The 17697-nt window shown below is 41.2% G+C and overlaps 1 protein-coding gene and 1 non-coding gene across 2 annotated transcripts; both read left to right on the top strand.

Annotated features, from left to right (window-relative positions):
* Positions 1-2276: 2276 nt before the first annotated feature.
* RPS7 (ribosomal protein S7) lies at positions 2277-10842 on the top strand. The gene is made up of 7 exons (XM_042445369.1): positions 2277-2354; positions 4263-4344; positions 4858-4929; positions 6201-6344; positions 6849-6913; positions 8693-8843; positions 10724-10842. Exons 2-7 carry the CDS (start codon positions 4270-4272, stop codon positions 10799-10801), a joined length of 585 nt encoding a protein of 194 aa, XP_042301303.1. The 5' UTR covers positions 2277-2354; positions 4263-4269; the 3' UTR covers positions 10802-10842.
* On the top strand, positions 5096-5318 carry LOC121920128. The gene has a single exon (XR_006101660.1). It is a non-coding gene; the product is annotated as a small nucleolar RNA SNORA73 family (small nucleolar RNA).
* Positions 10843-17697: the final 6855 nt, after the last annotated feature.

The raw sequence follows: 17697 nt of genomic DNA, 5'->3' as shown, positions 1-17697 counted from the left end.
ATCTTACCTTTATTTAAAAGAGCAGAAGATAGTGCATACTTTATGATCTTTCCCATTTTTATTCCCACAAGAACCCAGTGAGATGAATTAACCCAGGAGAGAGCGACCAGCCAAGAATCTCATAAAGAAGCAAGCATTTGAAGTGAAGTCTTTCCAGAATTATTATTACTCCAGTAGCAAACCCACTGGCCCACCTTGGGCAAGTCACACTCTCGCAGCCTCAGGGGAAGGCAATGGCAAACCTCCACTGAACAGATCTTGCCAAGAAAACCCCCTTAGGATTGCCATACGTTGGAAATGACTTGAAGGCACACAAGACTCACACGCACAACAGCCCCGTGATGTTGGACTCCCAAGTCCTAGCAACCTTAGCCAGATAACCAACAGAGGAATGCAGTCCAACAATATCTGAGAGTCAGGATTCCCACCCATGGATTACAACTTTTATTAGTTTAAGGCTCACTCAAACTTTATCTGGGGTTCAGTTCCTGGCATTGACCCATATCCAGTGTTGCCAAGAAACCTTGAAGATATTCCCCAGAATGTTTTAATCCAAAATCCCTGGAATTCCCCAATATTTACCGGAATATTCAGTCAATTTTTTTTTTTATGAAGGACTTTAGCTGTTAATTTTGATTTTTAAACTGTGATTTTTATTGTATTATATTTGTAACCTGTATCGTATTGTATCTTATTCTGTTTGTAAACCGCCGTGATCATAGGAACGGCGGTATATAAATAAAATTTCAATCAATTCAATCAATCAAAATCCCCAGAAAGAAATTAATTAAATCCCCAGATTCCAGGGAATTCTCCAGAAATAGGCAACGCTGCCCATCTCACACTGTGCCACACACATAGCTGTGCTATTTTCATGGTTATTTCTGGGTGCCATGCCTGCTAATGAATTATAGTGCCATTACACCATTTTAAATGCCATGGTTCTAGCCCAGAGGTCCCCAAACTGTGCTCTTTAAGGGATCTTGGACTTCAGCTCCCAGAATCCCAGACTATCGGCCAACATGGCTGAGGCATCTGAGAGCTGAAGTCCAAAATTTCTTAAAGGGCACAGTTTGGCGACCACTGTAAATTATGTAATACTTGTGAGTAGTGTGGTATAATGGTTTGAGTGTTTGATTCTGGAGACCAGGGTTTGATTTCTGGCTGAGCCATGGAAGCCCATTGGCCAACCTTGGGCAAATTACACTCTCTCAGAATCAGAGGATGGCGCCTATGGCAAACCCTCTAGGACTAAACTGGCCAAGAAAACCCCATGATATTTTTGCCTTTAGGGTCATCATAAGTTGGGAACATCTTGAAGGCACACAACAATAACAAAATCTGGAGGTCTCTCTTTGAGAACTCTAAATGCCTTTCCTTTAACTGACACTCCTAGGATTTCATAAGATGGAACCATGGCAGTTAAAGTGTGGAGACACAATGCTACAGCTGTGTAGTGTGAATGGGCCCTTGGTGTTTACAAGTTTTTAGTCATAAGCACCGTGTACAAAGAGAGTTTCCCTTTCTGTTTTGGTTTTGCTTTGCTGCGTTATTGACTGAGTAAGAGCTCTGAAGAAGAAACCCAAAAGATTATTTACTATGTGATGTTTTACTAGAACATGAGCCAGCAATGTCATGCTGCACAAAAAATGATGGCAAACACTATCTGGGGTCCAAAACACACTGCAGAAACAATCCATTTTGAGATTGCTTTAACTGCCCTGGTTCAGTGGTAGGGAATCCTGGGAATTGTAGTTTATTGTGGCACCAGGCACTGACAGAGAAGGCTAAATGTCCCACAAAACTACAATTCCATAGCACTAAGTCATGGCAGTTAAAGCGGTGTCAAAGTAGATTATTTCTGCATTGTGGATGCAGCCCAAGTCACATTTCTGTGTCCCCTTGCATTAACTATATATGTACATGCCTGTATTAATTTTATATATATATATATATATATACACACACACACACACATATATATATATATATATATATATATATACATATATATATATATATATATATATACAAAACAATCCCTCCCTTTCTTCGTTTCAAGGAGACAAAGGCCTTCAAAAAGGGGGTCAGAGTAATGAAGCTGTTTTCTGCCAGAACTTTTCACTCTTCTCTCCAGTGAGCATGAACCGGGCGGAAGTACTCTTCTATCCAGCTTCCGAAACGAGAAGTGGGTGTTCTCGCGGTATTTCCCCAGCCGCCGGGCGGAAGTATTCTTTCCTCTGGGCCTCCAAACGAGAAGTGGGAAGTATCGCGTTCTTTTCCTCCGCGCCGAGGGGGATCTTGGGGTGCTCTCGCGAGAACTCTCCCTCTTCCTTGGGCCGGCGCTGAGAGAGGTAGGTGCCGCCGGCCTGGGCCTAGTGGCGGCCAGGGGGTCGTTTTCCCGAAAGAAGCCCGGTGATACCGAGCCCAGCTGAGGAAACGAGGCCTCTCTGGACGGATGGACCCGGGATGCGCCCGATTAGCCGCTCCTCAGTGTCGGATGGCAGCCGGGGACCGGGATCCGGACCCTGGTTGTGGTTCCCACGGCGGAAAGGGGACTGGGTCTCTCCCTTATTTGCCCGGCCTCCACACTGCAGAAACAATCCAGCCTGACACCGCTCTAATTTCCATGGCTCAGTGCTGTGGGATTCTGGGAACTGTAGTTCTTTTTTGGGCCCAGAGCTCTTGACAGAAGGAGGTTAAGTGAGGACGTACTAAAATGACAGTACTTGCCCATAGGGAAACATTGAATACTTGGCCAGTATTTCCCAATGATTCCCTATGGGCAAGTATTATCCAATGATTCCTTATGGACAAGCATTCCCCAATGTTTCTTTATAGGCAAGTATCTCCCAATGATTCTCTATGGGCCAGTGTTCCCCAATGTTTCCCTATGGGCAAGTAATTCCCAGTGATAGAGTTTCCCTATGGGCAAGTACTGCCATTTGTCTTAGTGTGTCCTGGCTAAATGTCTCTGTATTATGGGGACCCTATTTCATGGCAAGGTTTGTTCAGAGGAGCTTTTGCCATGACCTTCCCTTGAGGCTGAGGCTGAGAGAGTGACTCACTCAAGGTCTGAGCTGGGATTTGAGCCCTGGTCTCCAGAGTCATTCAAACCACTACGCCATGCTGGCTCTCTTGTTTCACACACACAAAACTACAAAGCATTGAGCCATGGCAGTTAAAGTGGTCTCAAATTGGATGATTTCTGCAGTGTGTTTTGGGCCCCAGATAGCGTTTGCCATTTTTGTTGGCTCATGTGCAGTTAATGGCCAGTTAAAGTGGTGCCAGACCAGATTACTTCTGCAGTGTGGATGCAGCTTCTTCTCTACAGATGAAATGGCTTCTCTTGCACCAGTGGTGCAGCACATGGTTGATGGGAAATGTAGTCAACTTCAGCAGTGTGTGTAACATGGTTTATGGAGTGGAGGATGAGGCACCAGCAGCCTTTTGATTGACACACTAGGGCAGTGGTTCTCAGTCTTCCTAATGCCGCGGCCTTTTAATACAGTTCCTCATTTTGTAGTGACCACCAACCATAAAATGTACTGATATGTGTTTTCCAATTATCTTACGCAGTCCCTGTGAACGGGTTGTGACCCACAGGTTGAGAACCGCTGCACTAGGCATCATGAAACCCACTGGGGGACCCTGGGCGAGTCACACTCTCTCAGCCTCAGGGGAAGGCAGTGGCAAACCTCCTCTGCACAAATTGTGCCAAGAAAGCCCCATGATAGGCTTGCCTTGTTGTTGTTCTTGTTGTGTGCTTTCAGGTTGTTTCCCACTCAGTTGAACCAATGCTTGGGAATCCTGGGAACTAGTTTTCTAAGACATTTAGCTTTCTCTGTCAGAAAGCTCTGATGCCACAATAAACTACAATTCCCGGGATTCCCTAGCACTGAGCCAGGGCAGTTAAGGCAGTCTCAGACTGGACTATTTCTGCAGTGTGTTTTGGACCCTTGTTGTTTATGGGACTGTTATAGCCTTGGTAGGTACAGTTACTGTCATTGCTTATAGACGTGGAAGCTGCAATTAAAACAGTATGTTGCTTGTTCCTATCTAGCAAACTCGTTGCCTCATTGAGATACTGGTTTTAGAACTAGGTTCGAATTCATACTGCACGGTTCGTATGTTATTTAGTATGTATATTTAAATCAAAACTGTTGTAAGTCTTCTCCTGCCATCTTACTTGTGCTCTCCCATCGTTGTAGGAGAAATCATTCTAACAATCCTCTGAATACTTTGTCCCTTTTTGAATGCAGAAAGGCCATGTTTAGTTCCAGCGCAAAGATTGTGAAGCCCAATGGCGAAAAGCCAGATGAATTTGAGTCTGGCATCTCCCAGGTATGTGCACCTTTCAGCTGACCATGTTGCCTTCTTTGCTTGCAGTCAATAATCATGGTCCAAACAAGTAAACTGTTTAGGGACTGCCACTTTAATGTTTCCACAGCACTGTCTCAACAGTGTTTAGACTGAAAAAGGAACATTTAGTTTTCTTGTGCATTTCAGGTGTAATTAGGGTAACTTCAGGTTGTGGTGCGCAAGAGTTTTATTCCAGAGGATTCTGAAAGCACCAAATTGGGGAAAGTTCTCATAGTTTAACCTGCTGAATATGTAGAGGCAGTTAATATGCTGATCAGAATAACTTAGAGATTCAGTATTATTCCACTTAAATAATTTTCATGGCCAAGTGCAATTGTGGTTACTTGGTTGTTTTATTAAATATTATTATAATAATAATAATTGTATATTTTATCCATCTACTAAAATTGTTCTTAAAGGGATAAGGCAGTGACTTGCCTTTAACACTGCTTTGTTTAAAGTAATATAATTTTCTTTTTCCTTTATTTTCTCAAGGCTCTCTTGGAGTTGGAGATGAATTCTGACCTAAAGGCTCAGCTGAGGGAACTTAATATCACAGCAGCAAAGGTAGCTTAAACACATGCTTCCCTCTGGTGCAGATTGTACTTGGCTTTGGAGGTTGCACGGTGTTGCATCCGTTTTGGTGTTTGAGCTCATGTATAATACATGATGTTTCTCTTAAAAAGTCATTTTAGCAGACAGGTACTTACACTGCTGCAGTCTGAAATAAAGCCCAACATGGGCATCCAGTGAGGTTGCTCTCACTTGGCTCTGCCTAAGTGGCGTATGGGAACTTAGCTCCATTAGGGGCAATGATGTATAGTCCCATTCCACAATGTTGGAGAGCAAGTTTTCCCTTCCGGCTGAAAAGGCTGTTGAGGGGAGGCGTCCTGTATATTCCTATAACTTCTCAGTATTTATGGTTGCTGAGAAGACAAACCATGCAGGGCACATACAATCAAACTCAGCTGCTCAGTTTAATGAATTACATACTTTTATTTAATTATTTGTATTTATGTGGAAACTGCTAATGTATGTATACCACCCAGCCTTAATACGTTCTTGATGCTTGTAGGCGTTTAGAAGAAAGATCTTAAAGACTAGGGTGTTTCCAGGTACATGTTCTTAGAAATGTATTGACTATAAACAGTATTGAAATTTAGACCACTTCATGTAATAAAATGATAAAAATGGTGCACAAAATAACTTGATTGTTATTGTTGGTCCATGCTTCAATCTAGCTGTATTTGACCAATTAAATGGTTGGTGTTCCAAAGTGCTATGACAAAATGGGCAACTGTAGTAGATTTAGGGACCAAATGTCTGCCCCTGAAGCCTTCCAGATACCATACAGACTGCCAAATATTGGGGTGGAGGGAATGAAAATGACTTGAAGTCTAAATTAGTTAAATACCCAAGAAACAGAGTACTTCTAGTTCATTATTAGAGCAGAAGGTTGGAGTTGAATGATCCTGTAGCAGACCGTGGAGATGAATTCTGCTAAAGACGGAAGTTGAGATGGAGCTACCTGCTTGTGGAAATAATATAGTTCCAAAACACACTACAAAAATAATCCAGTTTGAGACATCTTTAACTTCTCTGGCTCCATGCTAGGGATTTCTGGGAACTGTAGTTTTAGGAAACATTTAGCCTTCTCTATAGGAAAGCTCTGGTGCCACAATAAACCAAAATCCTCAGGATTCCCTAGCACTGAACCAGGGCAGTTAAAGTGGTCTCGAACTGGATTATTTATGCAGTGTGTTCTGGACCACAGACTAGCATTTGCAGTAGCTCTTAAAATCTGAAACTAAGCACATCCCAATTCTCTTTTTCCTTAGGAAATTGAAGTGGGTGGCGGTAGAAAAGCCATCATCATATTTGTACCAGTCCCTCAGCTGAAATCCTTTCAGAAGATCCAGGTGCGGCTAGTTCGAGAACTGGAAAAAAAATTCAGTGGGAAGCATGTGGTATTCATTGCCCAGGTAGGTGGCAGCTTGTCATTCCTATAGAACACATACATGCTCAACATTCACAGATGTAGAACAGTTATCTCCTTGTGCAAGCTGTGTGAAACGGTAATATGGCTGTAGTTCCATGCATGCTTATCTGGTCAGAAGTACTGTTCTGTTTGGTCCTCATGCTAAGCATATATGTCGTACATAGGGCTTTTTAGTAGCTGCCTTCAGGCTATGCTACTCCAGTCTGGTGCCTTTCCAAATGCCCTTCGGTCTGCAGTCACATTGCTTTTTGTTGAGACAGATTGTGATAAAACACTGCTTTAATCTTTATGCCTCCCCAATGCATTTTTAATGTATTCTATATTTAACTATACTTGTTTTATTTGATATATTGTTAGCTGCTGTCGGGAGGTGCAAGAGGGGTACAGATCTGATAAAAATATTTTTAAATTGCCTTATTTTTATTTTAGGACCACAAGAAGTATTTATATTAGTATTTTAATATGTTTCACTCTTTTCTTTTAAAAGCGAAGAATTTTGCCAAAGCCAACAAGAAAAAGCCGCACAAAAAACAAGCAAAAGCGTCCCAGAAGGTCAGTTCAAAGTTCTATTCTTTTGTTCTTGATATGACACAGAAACGCTTAAGTACATGTTAAAATCGTATGGTAGTCCTTTCCATTCCAGGGGCATAGATGCTTAAAGATCTTATATTACAGAAACACCGACTAGCAAAGATACTAACTTCATCTGGCTGTTGGTTCATTGATGCTTGTCAAATAGCAATCATGGATAGATCCTCAGTTCAGTGATGGAGCTCTTGAATGATCGCTTTTTGACAAGTATCAATACTGGTGTGCTCCCAAAACTATTTAGAAATTATTTGTTTTCTCAGATCTGTAAGTTGTAGACCTGGACACTTGAGCAAACTGATTTCCTTTGAGTTTGTGTAGCCTGTATTTGCAGCAGCTGCTGCTATGGTAGTATTTTACTAAGCTATTAGAGAAGACCACTTTTAACTTTCTATTTGTGTTTACTGTCTCACACGTAGCTTGTTATGTAATACTGACTTACCAAATTTCTTACCCATGTTAAGCTGAGGGACAGGGCAAAATGAGTACTGTGGCTATTTACGTGTTTAAGATTTGTGTAGCGAGTGTGTTATATAGTGTCCTTTGATCTTCTCTAGTTGTGATACCAAATGTACCAAACACATAGCTCTTCTTATTGAACATCCAAAAAAAAAAGGATTTCCTCTTGGTTTATGAATCCTGGCTGGTTTAGAGACAAGATGTCAGGAATCCTGGTTTAGACAGCACTTTCATACTTCCAATTTCTAGCTAGTTTAGCTCCACGGACTTGGAGTCCACGGTCTCACTCCTTCATGGACACCAAGCGGGGAGGGATAAAATGGTGCGCAGGGACCGTGCCCCCATTGTGACTAATGGGGACTCAGGTATTTGCGTTTTTCTGGATTCGTGGCAGGTCCAGAACAGATCCCCCTGTGAATCGGGAAGGACGACTGTATATCGATTCTCACCCTAGAATTTAGCTTGTTATGTTATAAGTTCTGTCCTCCAAAGAGGACTGGTTTTACTGTGCTGTATTTTAAGAAGCAGGTAATAAAAGTATAGTTGGCATTATTATCAGTTTTGGCTTTATAGCTTGACTGTTCAGTTTTCAGCTTTTTGTTTGATAACCATTTCTGGGCACTGCACATGTAGACATGTTCCTTCTGAAAGAGAAAATTGTTATCAAACTGCCATATTGAATGTTTTTCTCTGTAAGAGAGTGGATAATGCAGTACGTAGTGCTCAGGGAATTGAACTGGGACATGGGAACTTCAGACTTATGTCTCCACTGACCCATGTAGTTTACTGGGATGGCCAGTCACTCTCTCAGCCTTGCCTACTATACAGGGTTGTTAAGATAAAGCAGTGGAGCAGGGAGTCATATATATTGCCTTGAGCACCTTGGAGTGATGGGGTGGGGGATATAACTTACAGATAAATAAAAATAGGGGGGAAAGGAGGGTATCCTGGAGCCCTTTCTGTGGTATTTTGTTTGGTCAGTTAATTTCTGTACTGCTTATCATTGAACTAGGACTCCCTAAGCAGCTTGCAATGTGTAAGCCAATTGCCCCCAACAAGCTGGGTACTCGTTTTACTGACCTACAAAAGGATGGAAGAATGAGTGGATCCTGAAGCCCTGCCTGGGATCGAACTCACAACCTTGTGGCTGTGAATGGCTGCAGTACCTTTCATTTAACCACTGTGCCATGAAGGCTTAGTTAATCGAAAGGTTTTCTTCAGTAAAAGATGAAGACAGTTGTTATTAGTAAAAATATTTGAAATCTGTACTATGTTTCTGTGTAGCCGTACACTTACTGCAGTGCATGATGCCATTCTTGAAGACCTGGTTTTCCCCAGTGAAATTGTGGGCAAGAGAATCCGCGTAAAACTGGATGGCAGCCGACTCATAAAGGTCCACTTAGACAAAGCACAACAGAATAATGTTGAACACAAGGTAGGAAACAGTTGGGAGCAACATTACCTTTATTGAGGCACGCTTTATATAGATTGATTCAGTGAAGGATCCAACACTTCACTTGACTGAGCAGGCCGAATTAATAGTCAGGTCTTCATAAATGATTAGCACAGACTTAAGTGCATTCTGGCTGCTCCAGTCCTCAAACTGTATTGGATATGTTTGATGGGACGCTTGCCGCTGTTGCCTTTTTGGGTAGCTAGAACCTGGAGATAAAAACCAGAGAAGACTATATGCTTTTATGGATATTTAGAAGTACTATTGCTGCTTTCGTGCTGATCCTGTTGTAAATTTGGAATGGCAAGGATCCCTATGAAGATTAACACAGTTAACTACCGTGTTGTGCATCTGGCTTGCTAGTGTATTGAAATAGTGTGCCCATCAAAGCCATGTGAAAGGTGGCAACATCCACTAAAAGTTGTGGAATAAAATGTTAGACATGGGCTACAAATGAGTAGTTCTCTCTATTTTTAATCTTTTTGACCTCCTTTACTTGTATATGTGGATGTTGCCTCACTTGACTAGTATATGAATACAAATATTTTGTTTGTTTAGTGTGTGTGTTTTCATTTGCACATTTATGTATATAACATTTTATAATTACACTTTACTCAGAGACAAGTAATTTTCATCATACTGCCTCCATGTAGTGATGGAAGCCATAGGTTCTTCCTTGCTGCCAGCACAGCTGGTGGAACAATAATTTTTGTGTTTTTTTACACTGATTAAAAAGCATTTCTCTTTCCAAACAAGTACTGTTTGTTTTATAATAATACTTATACATTGACTGAACAGTAGAAAACAATGCAGAGGAGATGCCTCTATCTTCATTTCCCTTTTTGGCAACATAGTGCCTCAGCCTTTCTCCCATGCTGTTGCTTATCACCTTCACTGGCCTACAAGCCTTCCCCTTCACAAGGAGATGACACTGAAAGAGATTTCTGCAATAGCACCACCATTCTAGGAGGAGCAGGGGGGAAGGCTTTTAGACTGACAATGGAGGTGTGGTGGCTGTGATCTAGGAGTCGGGGAGGCATTGACATGCCAAGGTGGGAAAAGGTGGTGCAGGCTGAGGCAGAGAAAGGGAAGAGGGCAAGCTGTTGCTGACTTGCTGACCCCACCCCAGCCTTGCTACAGCTGTTGCATAAATCTCCTTTAGTGTCCTTTTCCTTCTCCTCTACAGAGGAGAATGACACTAAAGGAGATTTCTGCAGCAGTCATGGCAGGGCTGGTCAATTTCTTATATCTGCCCTGCCTTGAGCAACTATCTTGTCCCGTCCCAAGGATCACACCCCACAGTTTGAGAAATCTAGGGTAGAAGGTACATGTGATGATGGTTTGCAACTCCCTCCTTTAACTGTACTGCTATTCCAAGTCCTGAGGCTGTTGGCCCCTTAATTTAAAGGTTCTTTTGTTTTTAATGAGAATGTAGCTCTTAGCGTTCCAGATTTGAAGATACATTTTGGGGTTAGAGTTGCCTGTTTCTAAGTGTGCGCCCTGGCCATCTGCATTGCTTGCCCAGCTCTGCTTAAAGGGTTCATGGCAAGACTTCAGGAGTCATGGCTTGTGTTTTATGGCTGCAATAGTCCATTCTTCCATCTATTTTCATCATTTGCTATTACAAGCCAAATTACATTTGTGCTTTTCCTATTAACATGCACACTGTGGTTAACATAGAATGGCCATTTCCAGTTATTAATATGAATACTAGAACATAACATTGCAGACAGTGATATTGGTCATTTCATTTATAGACACATGACACAGTTTTGAATGACAATGTAATATTTGTACTAGAAGAACTGCTGTTACTGTTTTCCTATTGGTATCACTTCATTGATTTCTATTTCTCTTTACAGGTAGAAACATTTTCTGGTGTCTACAAGAAACTCACAGGCAAAGATGTTGTGTTTGAGTTTCCAGAATTTCAGCTGTAAAGTGCAAAATAATGACTGAATAAAAGAGTTAATTGTTCATATATCTTGCAAGTAATGTCTTCTTTGTTAATTAAACCACTATGAGAATGTTGAATGCTTACATGTAGTGTTTGGCTGTTGAAAGTAAAGGTCCCAGATTTACAGTAGCCCAAGGTAGGTAACTTAAATTTCATGAAGACCATTACTTCTGTGGTATGATCTGTGTATAGTGGAATAAGTGTATAAGCACTTCCCTAAAGCTAGATTAAAAAATTCTGAGTTGTTAGCTGGCAGTGAGTCTAAATAGATTCTTAAAAGCATTGCAAATCTGCCTTTCAGTTTGTTTCCCAAAGTGGGAGAAAGGGTTAACAACTGTGACAGCAAGGTGTCACAAGACCCTATACAGTTTTTTCTTTTTTCTTTTTTAAATAGTTATCGCTATTGCAGTCATCACTTAGCTATATGGAGTTAAGACACATGCAAAACATTGGGGTTTCAATTTTGGAAAAAGGGAATTAAAAAGGATTTGAATTTAACATTTGTCTAGAATCTTATCATATTCTTCATCTCTAGTCAATTGTGTGTTTGTGCCTTCATGTTGCTTGTCAGCTTATGGAGACCCCGTGGATGCCATAGCGCTTTCTTAGAAGTGGTTTGGCTAGTTCCTTCCTTTGAAATATTGGGGCTGTTTGGGCCGGCTTGGGGGCAAAGTCGGGGTGTAACATCTCCGTCACGGTGCTCCTCCGGCGCTGTGAAAAGATGCTTTTTGCTGCTCCTTTTTGTGCCCTGCAAAGGGCAGATTGGGACCGCAACATGTGGTAGCGCAGCCCCAATCTGGCTAAAACAGGCGACTGCATGCCGCCCTTTCCAGGCTGTCTGTACAGCCCCATAGTTTACAGCACCTGGTAGTGTCGGTCTCCCATCCAAGTACTAACCAGGGCTGATCCTGCTCCACAGGCTGCTTAGCTTCCAAGATCAGACAGGATCTGGTCAGCCTTCATGGTACTTAGGCTATATAGCCATTGAGGCTTCCCCACCAGTATTTCTGAAAGCAATTCAGCTGTTGCTAGTTAGTTTTCTTATTATGAATGTAGTTTTAGTCTTTAGTAGTTTCAGCAGTGTAATGGGAAATGAATTGTTCAGAAACACTAGCATGAAGATTGCTGCTTTAGTTAATTTGATGAAAGAGAAAGCACTTTCTTTGGTTACAGTTCTCAAGGTATAAAGTGTGCCAACAACCTTGAGTCAGAAGTCTTGAAATCAAGAGATGATGACTTGCTAAAACTGCCTGGTGAACTGCAAAGATGACTAGGGACTTTGCTGCATCACATCATTTCTGATGACTTTTGATAGTAGCCAATTGTGCTATGTAAATCTTTGCAGAAGGATATTGATATGTGTGTGCCACTCTTTCTGTTGGACCTGTGACATATCCATGAATAGTAATTATACTGTAATAATAAATACACTGGGCCTGCTGTATCAATGGGCATCTCATCTGTGATATTGACCACCTGCAGATCGCCATGTCTGCGGAAGTATGTACATATACATTGCTGTCACTGAAAAATATGGGGTGTGATCACCTGCAATTTTTGGCATCTGCAGGGGGCTCCAGAACCAAAGCCTCACTGATATGGAGGGCTCCACTGTACTTATGTTTGAATTGAGTCCCCAAAACAGTTTAGGCTGCAGTCATACCCACTTATTTGGGACTTAGCCCCATTGAATTTCTGAGTTCACATGGATTGTTCTATAATATTTTAAATGACTTCCCATGGAGTTACATCGAGTTGCATCTCTTGATGCAAGATTATTTTTTAAAAATGCAGCATAAAACCGATTCACTTGTCAAGTTCTGCATTACACAAATGTATTGAACATTAGTACATGCAGCTTATTTGTGACTAGATACATGTTCCTGGACTAATTCTAATGGGATATTGGAAAACCAATATACTGTCTGCTTTTCTTTTATGGCCAGTTTCCCAGGAACTATTGAAGGTTGATCCTAGAATTTTGAAATACCAGTGACACTTTGCTTTTTGTTTACTCAGTGCCAAATTCCTGCTTTTGAAACATTGCCATCTGATATTCAAAGTTCCTCCAGGCCAAAAACCAGTTGGCTATGTGACATTGTGCAGAGAGGTAGATGACTATTTAAGGAGTAAGCACAATTATTGTTTTCATGCATGTACATGTCTTGTATAATGCATGTCTGAAATGTTTATCAACAGCAGTATTCATCCCTTGTGTTTTCAGAATTTCCCAGCAGTTTTCTAGAATTATGAGTTCTAAAAGTGTAGCCAAGATTGTAACTTTGAGAGGTTGAAAACATTTTGGATATTTAAAAGATTGTTGGATTGCCAACATTTCACTAACACTATAACAATCCTTCTGTCTGTATGCCCAATTCCTGAGGGTGTGAACAGAGGTGAGCGGGATTTCAGTGTGCCTTCTGGACTGGTTATGGGACAGATGGTTTTGGTGGATGACCTACACCAAGAACTGGGTAAGGGGAGTGGATCCCTTTTGGTTCTGCTAGACTTCTGGGTGACTCAGTTTGATTGACCATGATGTCCTTCTGGCTGAAGGCACTGCTTTATGCTAGCTCCATCCTTTCTTGGAAGGCTCTTGGGAATACCGTTCAGTGCTTTGGCCATTGGCCTGCACCAGTCCCACAAGGGTCCATTTTGCCCTTCATGTTCTTTAACACATACTTGAATCTGCTGAATGGTTTTCAGAGTTTTTATTTAGATGTATTTAATATTTAGATGACACCCATCTATTTCTCCCTTTCATCTAATTTTATCTGAGGAAGTTGTTTTGGTTGTAAAGCAATGTTTGCCATCAGGAATGGATTAGATCAGGTTGAATAAATTGAAACAAGGTGCTCATGATGATTCAAAAGACAGAGTGGAGAATAGGTGTCCAGCCTTTTGCATTTGGGGTGTTTTAGAGTCAGCCTTGAGCCTAGCCTTTAATGTCAGCCAGCATCTCATTTCAGTGTGGCTTACTAGCTGTTGCTATTCCTGCAGTGTCTGATTTGGCTAGAGTGATGCATGGTAGAGCGATATGAGCGTTGGACAAGGATTCTGGGAGACCAGGTTTTGAATGCCCGGTCAGACAAGCAAACACACTAGGTGACCTTGGCAAATGACTCTCTCAGAGGAAAGCAAAGGCAAACTCTGGAGAAATCTTGCTGAGAAAACCCTGTGATAGGCTTACCTTAAGGTCGTCATAAAAAATGAAGGCACACAACAACATTGTGAAACTGCATTTGGCAGGCTGGAAGACCCAAAGAGCTGCAGCCAGACAATTGGGACTGGTTATGAAAAACACCGAACTCTCTTGGCACTACAGCTCCACTCACTTGCCTGTTTTTGGCTATTTATTACAAGGGTAGGTTATGACCAATAAAGCTTCACATATCTTGGGTCCAGGCTATCTAAAGGGCATATTTTTAAGTCTTGCCTCAGAAGCATGTCTGATAGGGACATGGAAGAGCATGTTTGGTGGCTGCTTCTAGACTGTCACTAAGAAAGACTGGATTGCCTTCTTCCACATGTTTTCATCAGCAAGTGAAGACAATTTCTTACTCTAACAGACTTTGGGGGGCTGTTTCATGTTATTTTTGTTTTTAATCTGTTTTACTTTTTCTATGCTGACTTGAGTCCCAGTTATAGAGCAAAAGGCAGATGGAGTAGAAAATGATGATTCTCATGGATTCTAACATTTTGCATTGTTGTTTCACCCTTTCTGTATGTAGGACCTTGCTGCATAGCTTCAGGACTAGTAGTTAATCTTTCCACACGTTTCTTGGGCCTTTTCTAAATATTCTGTGTGCCTTTGTCTTGAATGTGGAGTGCCTACAAGGGACTTGCTGTTGTGTCCTGTCAAGTGATCCTATGGTAGGGTTTGCTGGGACGGAAAGTGTGTGACTTGCCCAAGGTAACGTGGTGGGTTTCCATGGCTGAGCAGGGAATTGAAATTGGTCTCCAGAGCTGTAGTCCAGTGCTCAAACCACTACACTGTGCTGGCTCTTGGGATTGCTATAGTTCTACCCAAAAGTCCCCACAACTGTTTTTTCCCTCTGGTTTTTGTTAAGGCTTTATTTTTTTCAGGAATGTTCTCTCTTCTAAGAATATAAAAGAACCTTGGACTTTAACTAGAGTCTTGCTTATTGTTAAGGGATTGTTTGGTCTTTTCTCTCTCTAGAGCTAGCATGCTGTAGTGGTTTGAGCATTGGACTACAACTCCCCACTGAGCCATGGAAACTCTCTGGATGACCTTCAGCAAGTCACACACTCTCAGCCTCAAAGGAAGGTCAGGGCAAACCCTTTTGAACAAATTCTAAGAAAACCCTGTGATAGAATCACCAGAAATGACTGGAATTTATACAGTATCCCCCCCCCCTTTCTGTCCACAGTGGGTGATCAAAGAACTTCACTGTTTGGGTATCTGAAATGGAAAAGGAAAGATACATCCATCATGAACTTGTCATCTTTCCCAGAACCATTGCCAAAAGAAACTCTTTGAATTCAGCTTGCTGATGTGTTTTTAGGCTTCCTCAGTGGGAACTGTCAAGATGCATTTTTCAGTAAAAAAGCATTTTTGTAATAAAAAGATCATTTCAGGGTAGGGTCCTCATAAAGCTGATAGTTTTCATAACACTCCAGTTATAAAATGGATAATTCATAATCTAAAATAATTCATACTCTAAAATCAAACATGAAAAAGTTCATGATGGCATTGTGGGAAGTTTCAGACCTGCTGAAGTTTTTAATAAATCTACTGGGAACCCTGCTATTCTGCAGAACCCTGGAGCCCTTTACATAGTTGTCCCTTGGCCCTACCCTTTTAATAAAATCACTAGGCTCTACATCAAGAATCTGTAGTATGTAATTTGATTCTTGGCATATGGGAGGTCTCAATCTTATTGTGTGGTCCTATGCCTTGGCCATTGTGTATCTCAAAAATCATGTTTATGTGGCTGCAATGGCACACCGCACATTAAAGGCTCCCTACCATAAATCACTTCGGGAGGGGGAGGCCCCAAACATTGGAGGGGGAGACCCCAAACAAGTAAAGATGCCCCTAAGAAATTAAGAATGGCAGAACAGGTCTATGTTTTGTCTGCCCTATCAACACTTTCCAATTTCCTATTTACAGTCAGCCCTTCTTATACAGAGATTTTTTATACACGGATTCAAGCATCCATGGTTTGAAAATGTTCAAAAAAAGTATAAATTTCAAATACCAAACCTTGATTTCCCATTTTTATAAGGGACACCATTTTGCTATGTCATTATATTTAATGAGACTTGAGCATCCACGGATTTTGTTATCCATGGGGGATCTTGGAACCAAACTCCGGCGTATAACAAGGGTGCACTGTACATTGGAAAATCTGGGGCTCTTTGCTTTCTTTTTCCCACTCCTGTTTTCTGAGAAGAGTTAGGCCTAGGATTGACATATCATTGATGGATGGTACACTGCAGTGTAGTCTTCAAAAGCCGAGGAGCAAAATAATCTCATCACATTCTGAACATAAGATAGAATTCTTGACTGTTGGCATTTTCCGGAATCTATTCTTAGTGTTGAGTGTCCACTGGCTCTTTGTGATCTGCTTTTATTTATTTATTTACAGTATTTGTACCTTGCCCATTAGCCAAAAAGGCTCCCAGAATGGTTTACAAATTGGTTAATTTGACCATTCCCTGTCCTCAAGTTTCTAATCTATAAAGATGCAGAAACAAGGAATAGGGATGGCCATGTGAGGAAGGGACTAGGTCCAGTAAATACTGGCTGCTCTTGACCATGATTGTATGAAAGACCTTCAAACGATGTTGCACAGATCCCATCATTGTCCCATCATTGAAGCAATATTGCCTGGCATTTTGCATGAACAGGAGTTTGCGTTAATGCAATGCCACTTCAAATGGTGGGACATTAGCAATGCGATCTGAAAGCCTTTAATGGTATCGCAATCAAAGACAGAATAAGGATGGAGGAGCAATCCTGTCCTTATCTCTGATAATGCCCTGAGAGAGTGTGACTTGCCCAAAGTCACACAGTGGGTTTCCATAGCCAAACTGGTATTAGAACCCTGGTCTCCAGAGTCATAATCCAATGCTCAAACCACTACAAGACATATGCCATAATAAATGTTTTATTAGTCCTTAATGTGCCACAAAATGGTTCTTTGTTTCTCTCTCTTTTTCTTCTTCCTGAAATGAAGTACTATGATGATGCCTTTGCAAACAAATATATGTGGTTTCATTATAGTGAGGTGAATTATGAAGACCATGGGCCTTTTCACACTAAACAATTATTACACTATAATTCTATTAAACTGTCATGGCTGGATCCTATGGGATTCTAGGCTTTGTAGTTTGGTGATGAGGTATTAGAGAAACTTTCTAGCTAAGAATTTTTAATATTTCTCTTTAAACTGCAAATCCCAGAATTCCACACAATGTTGCCAGAACAGTTAAAGTGGAATCCTAGTGTATAACTTTGTAATGTGAAAAGATCTCATCTGTGTTCATCTGTTATGGTAGTGTAGTCTCTTCATTTTACTGTGTTTAAAAGGAGAGAGATGAAACAAGTGTGTGTGTGTTGGGGAGAGTTGTCTTAAAACTCATGTTTATCTACAGATCTAATAATGGCGTTCTGGGATCAAATAATAGTTTCCCCAAACATTTCATGTTTTATTTTTAGATGGCCACAGCAAGAGTTTTCAGTACAATCCAGAGCTCCCAAGATAATTCACATGACGCACATATAGGCACACTGGGATATACAAGGGCACTTTTCATAGGATTTTCCCCAATAGTGGCCCCAGTATTAGTATTAAAAAAATTCTTTTGCGTGGAAGATGAAAAGAGATACACTTGGTCTAAGTCCTCCCAAGG

The sequence above is a fragment of the Sceloporus undulatus genome, chromosome 1 (assembly GCF_019175285.1).
Source record: "Sceloporus undulatus isolate JIND9_A2432 ecotype Alabama chromosome 1, SceUnd_v1.1, whole genome shotgun sequence".
NCBI lineage: Eukaryota > Metazoa > Chordata > Lepidosauria > Squamata > Phrynosomatidae > Sceloporus > Sceloporus undulatus.
This window is presented reverse-complemented; position numbering and strand designations above follow the sequence as displayed.

Bases quoted from the DNA above. Each gene is read 5' to 3' on its own strand.
- RPS7 (XM_042445369.1), top strand. From the start codon at position 4,270: ATGTTTAGTTCCAGCGCAAAGATTGTGAAGCCCAATGGCGAAAAGCCA. The intron at 4,345-4,857 runs GTATGTGCACCT...TATTTTCTCAAG, and splicing joins TTGAGTCTGGCATCTCCCAG to GCTCTCTTGGAGTTGGAGAT. The intron at 4,930-6,200 runs GTAGCTTAAACA...CTTTTTCCTTAG, and splicing joins TTAATATCACAGCAGCAAAG to GAAATTGAAGTGGGTGGCGG.